The 6,067-nt window shown below is 45.9% G+C and overlaps 1 protein-coding gene across 1 annotated transcript; it reads right to left on the bottom strand.

Moving 5' to 3' along the window:
• Positions 1–2,146: 2,146 nt before the first annotated feature.
• Positions 2,147–5,837, bottom strand: LOC125362326 (secretoglobin family 1D member 2-like). Its single transcript, XM_048361114.1, has 3 exons — positions 5,690–5,837; positions 3,595–3,782; positions 2,147–2,285 (listed from the first exon to the last, which is right to left on the bottom strand). Exons 1-3 carry the CDS (start codon positions 5,742–5,744, stop codon positions 2,241–2,243), a joined length of 288 nt encoding a protein of 95 aa, XP_048217071.1. The 5' UTR covers positions 5,745–5,837; the 3' UTR covers positions 2,147–2,240.
• Between the last annotated feature and the right edge of the window lie 230 nt (positions 5,838–6,067).

Genomic DNA, 6,067 nt, shown 5'->3' with positions numbered 1-6,067 from the left:
AACTGGCATCCCCTCCTTAGATACCAACCTAAGAAATGAAGTGAAGAACTTCTACAACAAAAAGAGTACTTTTATTATTATTATTATTATTGTTGTTGTTGTTACATTAAATACTTGTACAAAGGGAATGCATTTCCGTAAGTCAGGTTATCAGTGCAATGCTTCCTGGTCAATGTCACCTTTCCTCCATTCTCCCCCACTTGCCCCAGAACTATAAAATTTTGGAGTATGACATGGAAGATGGCATCAGGAAATGGAGAGACCCTGTACTCCTGTATCGGCAGAATTAAAAATCATGAAAATGGCAACACTGGCCAAAGCAATTGACAAATTCAATGCAAGACCTGTCAAAATCCCAACACCCCAACATTATTCTTCACTAGATAGAGAAAACAACCCCAAATTTCACATGAAACTGTACTAGGCTATGAGTCACAAAAGTAATCCTGGGCAGAAAAAGTAGTGTTGGAGGTACAACAATTCGAGACTTCAAAGTCTACTACCTAGCTGCAGTAATGGAAACAACTTGTCACTGGCACAAACATGGGCTCAAGGATAATTGAAACAGAATAGAAAACCTAGAAACAAACCCCCAGATGCACAGCGATCTAATATTGGATAAGGGTCCCCTAAAAGGGTGTCAAAATATTTGATAAGGGTAGGAAAGAGGACAGCTTCTTTAATGATGTTAGGAAAACACTATCTACATGCAGGGAATGCCGACTGGATCTGTCTCTGTCACCTTGCCTGGTATCAACATACATTTATGGTCATGGGGAAAAGATGAAATAGTCCTCAGTGGTAACACTGAGCAGGAGTGGGGTGAGATAGAGGGTGTGGGAGTCTCGATTGGGGCTAGATGTGTCACTGATGAATGAGAAACATTTGGCCTGGTCCTGTGGTTGATTCCTCTAACACTAGCTACTCAGGAGGCTGAGATGTGAAGATCACACTTTGAAGCCAGCCCAGGCAGGAAACTGATGTTGTGATGTCTAAAGATAGGGGGCCACGTTTCTACCTTGTGGTGCTCAATCCTCAGGCTGGCCATTGGTAATAGAATTGCCTGCAGAAGTGGTTTTATTTTTTTTTAAAGAGCAATTTAAATTGAATTCTTCTGTACTTTGACATAGAGAGATGGTGATTTTTTTTTTTGCCAGTCCTGGGGCTTGAACTCAGGGCCTGGGCACTGTCCCTGAGCTTCTCTTGGTCAAGGCTAGCCCTCTACCGCTTGAGCCAAAATGCCACTTCTAGCCTTTTCTGTTTATGTGGCACTGAGGAATTGAACCCAGGGCTTCATGCATACTAGGCTCTCTACCACTAGGCCACATTCCTAGCCCAAGATGGTGATCTTAAAAAATATATACATTTTAAAAACTGAGAGAGTATGAGGGAAGGGGTGACATTGTCCACAAAGAAATGTACTCTACCTGACTTACGTGACTGTAACCCCTCTGCACACCACTGACAAAAATGTCAATGATACTCTGGTTTTTTTTTAGGGGGGAGGGCCTGGGTGCTGTCCCTGAGATTTTTTGCTCAAGGTTAGGGTTACACCACAGTCTCAGACTTTCCTGCCTTGCCTGGCTTTTAACTGAGATCCATAGATCTCTGTCTCCTCAGTAGTTAGGATGATAGGCATGAGCCACCAGTGACTGGTGTCCCTGACATTCTTATCTCCAATTAACCACCAAAAAGCTCATGAGCCCTCACATGCAGTCATAGATACAGCGAGGCTGTTGATGCTCTTCACCTGGCTCCTCTCTTCTACTTCCTCTTGTTAAAAGCTACCAGCAACCAGTGTTACAAAGAAGCTCAGAGCATTTACACTTGTCACTCAACATTAAGGAACGGTAAGTGGGGAGCCCATTTCCCCATTGTATCAGTGGTTCCTGGTGTAATCCTTGCTACTCAGAAGGTTCAGACAGAATAGATTTCCCCAGTCAAAACATTAATTACAAAGAAAAAAGGATACAGACATGATTTTGGGTCAGTACCCTGCCTGGTGGTTCCCAACTCCCAGGCTTGCCATTGGCTACAGGAATTGTCTGCATTGGTAATTCTTACCAATACAATGGGATGTTTCCTGATCAAAATCTCTGCTACCCAAGAACCAATACGGTGGAATAATAATAAACTGACACGAATGTGCGATGCAAGAAATTTAATGGAGCAAGACTTTGAAACCTCTACATTTTATGGTGATGATTGGAGGATCCATGAAAGACAAAAGAAACCAGGAATCAATGCTTCTGCCAGTGAAATAGACACTCGGCCAAAACTTTAACCTGAGATTGAACAAAGAGAGGAAAGTTAAAACCAGCCATACTATCTGTAGAACGCGTGCGCGCACGTGCACGCACGCACGCACACACGCACACACGCACACACACACACACACACACACACACCAGTGAAGGATCTGATGCAGTTACAGCAATTGGTGTACATAAGTCAATACCCTCTTTATCACTGGGTGAATGCACTCTGAGGGGACTCAGCTTTGTGGGACCATGAGAGGCCCCAGGAGGATATAGCAGTGCAGTGGCTACTTTCTTTGCTAAGTCATAAAGCAGGCTCTCCCTTCTTTCCAAGGAGGGACCATGGTCAGAGACTTGGACAGGGATGTGAAGGAGTTTTGAAAAGCCCCGCTCGGAGGAGCTTTTCTCAGCAGGTGTGGTGGGCAGAATACCAGAGCCCAGCACGACTGGGGCTCGTCTAGCTCTTTCTTCCCCACCTGTCCCGGCCCATTCTCATCCTCTCAGCTCTGGGAAACACCACTAGGCTGTGACTCCCTCATCCTGCAGAACTCAATTGCACACACTCCAAGTTCAAAGCCGCAGGACCAGGCTGGGAATGCGGCACCATGTGAAATGTGAGATCCAGGGCAGCATCTGAGGGGAGGGGCTAGGCAAGAGGTGATGGCTGCGTGAGGTGAGCTCAGTGTTGACATCAGTAGCTGCCTCCTTGCAGCTGTGGGTGAACTTTCCATGAGAAGGCCAGGAATTTGGAAAGCATCCTATCTATGTGTTCTGTGATTGGCAGGCCAACCTCATTGTTGACGATCTGACTGAGAAAACCTCTATGCATAAAGAAGAAAGAAACGACCAGTATTGGGGTGCAGGAATGGAGGGAGGAAGGGGGAGATAATGTCGCCATTGTGTTCAATATACATTATGTAAAAAAATGGACTATTTAACTTGTTGGTAGTGACAGGAGGGAGAAAATGGGGAGAGGAGCAATACGGAAGGGGTGACAACATCCAAGAAGCACCGCACTCATCATTTGACGAATGGAATTGTAACCCCTTTGTACAAACTCCTTAATAATAGCAATAAAGGGCTGGGAATGTGGCGTGGGGTTGAGTGCTTCCCTAGCATACATGAAGCCCTGGGTTCAATTCCTCAGCACCAAGAGTGTAGAAAAAGTCAGAAGTGGCACTGTGGCTCAAGTGGCAGAGTGCTAGCCTTGAGCAAAACGAAGACAGGGACAGTGCTCAGGCCATGAGTTCAAGCCCAAGGACTGGCAAATCATAATAACAATAATAATGATAATGATGATGATGATAATAATAAATAACAATTAAAAACAAATTACCAATACTCCTTTAAGTAAGGCTCTCTTCTTCAAGTCCAAGCCATCTATACATTGCTTCACTTCCATTTTTGCTGCCACGGCTTCTTGGGGTGCACCGTATTTCTCAAGGTGTTTCTTAAGGGCCCAACTGGGCCCTGCTATAAAGAGGTCATTTTCCACAACAAGACTCGGGCAGGGCTTGGAATTTGCTGTGGAATGACAGTAAAAAGAAATTCAGTTTTTTTTTACAATCTATCATTTTCTCCTTTTACCAAGCCTTGAGACTACTGAATAGATGGGTTCCCTGAGGCCTTATGTTTTCTTCTCCAGATATTGTAAGAGTATGGTGGCTTCATGAAACTTAAACAGTCAGGAGGTAGAGCTAAGAGCTCTTCTTTTTTTTTTCTGGTCTTGTTGCTCGAACACAGGACCTGGGTGCTATGCCTGACATGATTTTTTTCTTAATTTTCTCAAGGATCTGCCACTTTAGTGCTCTACCTCTTGAGCCACAGCTCCACTTCTGACTTTTTTTTTTTTGCCAGTCCTGGGTCTTGGACTCAGGGCCTGAGTACTGTCCCTGGCTTCTTTTTGCTCAAGGTTAGTACTTTACCACTTGAGCCACAGCACTACTTCTGGCCATTTTCGATATATGTGGTGGTAGGGAATCGAACCCTGGCCTTCATGTGTATGAGGCAAGCACTCTTGCCACTAGGCCATATTCCCAGCCCCCACTTAAGGTTTTTTTGCTAGTTAGTTGGAGACAAGAGTGGCACAGACTTTCCTGCCTAGGCTGGATTTGAACTGTGATCTCACATCTCAGCCTCCTGAGTAGTTAGAATTACTGGTGTGGGTTACCAGCATCTGGCTGATTTCTTACTTCTTCTATAGTTTATACAGAAATTTGTTGAGAGGTTATAAAGGGACAATGCAGTGAAATAATATAAGATTCAGAAAGCAAATTAAGAACAATCGTCCAAGACACTGGTGTTGGTATATCAAGACTGTAATTCCAGACTCAGACTTGAGGACCGTGGCTCAAAGCCAACTGAGGCAAAACTCTGTGAAATTCTTATGTTCAAGTAACCACCAGAAAGCTAGGCCTGGAGGTGTGGCTCAAGTGGCAGAGTGCCAGCCTTGAGCAGAAAAAAAACTAAGCAAGAATGGAATCCCCAAATTAAGCCCCAGTTCTGACACAACCACTAAAAAAAAAAAAAAAAGCCAATGCCACAAGTTCATTGGCAGGGAATGGAATACCCACAATGCATGGTTAGAATGAGAGCTGGAGTGAATTCTGGAAAAGTGGAAATCACCATGTGGATGATTCCATTTGTTCTACCAGCAGGACTGGCAGGATGCTGATTGACAGAAAGCCAGGGCTGGGCTCACGCTGGAGCCTGTTTCAAGTTTGGACTTAGATTTCTCCTTCTGAAACTTGGCTTTGTGGGCCTGAATTTTGTCCCCTCCGCAGCCATGTGGCCCCAGTGAGGTTTGGGAGACCCTTAACAACATCCTTCTATTCACACCTGGTGGAAGCTACAAGTGTCAGTGCTACTTCCTAAATAAATAAGTAAGCAAGTACATGAATAAAGTCGCAGAGCATCTGCACATTGGCCTGCAGAGTTAAGTGACAGGAGGTGTCATGGTCCAGGTTCTCCACTCATAAGCAGAGGAGAGGCTGCAAGGTAAAGGATTTCCACAAGCTGCCTGATGTGACAGACCCCTCAAAATCCTACCTAGAAGGGTTTTAAGGGAGTGAGCTGCAGTCTTTTTTTTTTTTTTTTTTTTTTTTTGCCAGTCCTGGGGCTTGGACTCAGGGCCTGAGCACTGTCCCTGGCTTCTTCTTGCTCAAGGGTAGCACTCTGCCACTTGAGCCACAGCGCCACTTCTGGCCATTTTCTGTATATGTGGTGCTGGGGACTCGAACCCAGGGCCTCATGTATACGAGGCAAGCACTCTTGCCACTAGGCCATATCCCCAGCCCCAGCTGCAGTCTTTTAGTGATTTGTTTCCAATACTGGTGTGTGGCCTACTCCGACCGCACAGAAACAAAATTCATTGGTGTTCAGACAAGAGAGCTTAATGACTGTTTGGCTAGAGCACCACAAATAATACTGACCTTCGTGGAAGCAGAGGCCCAGCAGGATGAGCAGGAGTGGCAGGAGCCCTTTCATGATTTGCGTGGCGTGTCCACGGTCGGCACTCAGAGAGCGGTTTGGAGGAGAGCTCCCTAGCTTGGGCAGGTGATGGAGAGCTGGGCTCTAAGTACCCAGTCATGGTAACTGGCTCTGCCCACACAGGCCTGTGCCAGGTCACAAGGCCTGGCAGCCAGCCTTTCCCCTCCCAGTGGGGCGAATCTCTCCATGTGGATTCTCAGCCGCCCCATTGTGCTGGGCCCAGGTCCAAGAGTGTAACCTCAGAGCAACTCTGGCCTTGTCTCCAGGTGTCCATGCAGGCTTGCCAGGAAGTGGTTCCAGAAGCTTCCAGTTACTTCTGA

The sequence above is a fragment of the Perognathus longimembris genome, chromosome 13 (assembly GCF_023159225.1).
Source record: "Perognathus longimembris pacificus isolate PPM17 chromosome 13, ASM2315922v1, whole genome shotgun sequence".
Taxonomy (NCBI): Eukaryota; Metazoa; Chordata; class Mammalia; order Rodentia; family Heteromyidae; genus Perognathus; species Perognathus longimembris.
This window is presented reverse-complemented; position numbering and strand designations above follow the sequence as displayed.

Excerpts from the sequence above, each read along its gene's own strand:
- LOC125362326 (XM_048361114.1), bottom strand. The coding sequence starts at position 5,744 with ATGAAAGGGCTCCTGCCACTCCTGCTCATCCTGCTGGGCCTCTGCTTC. Across the intron at positions 3,783-5,689 it reads GGGCCTCTGCTTCCACGAAG|CAAATTCCAAGCCCTGCCCG; the intron begins GTCAGTATTATT and ends GTCATTCCACAG. Across the intron at positions 2,286-3,594 it reads CCTTACTTAAAGGAGTATTG|GTTAAAGTTTTGGCCGAGTG; the intron begins GTAATTTGTTTT and ends GTTCAATCTCAG.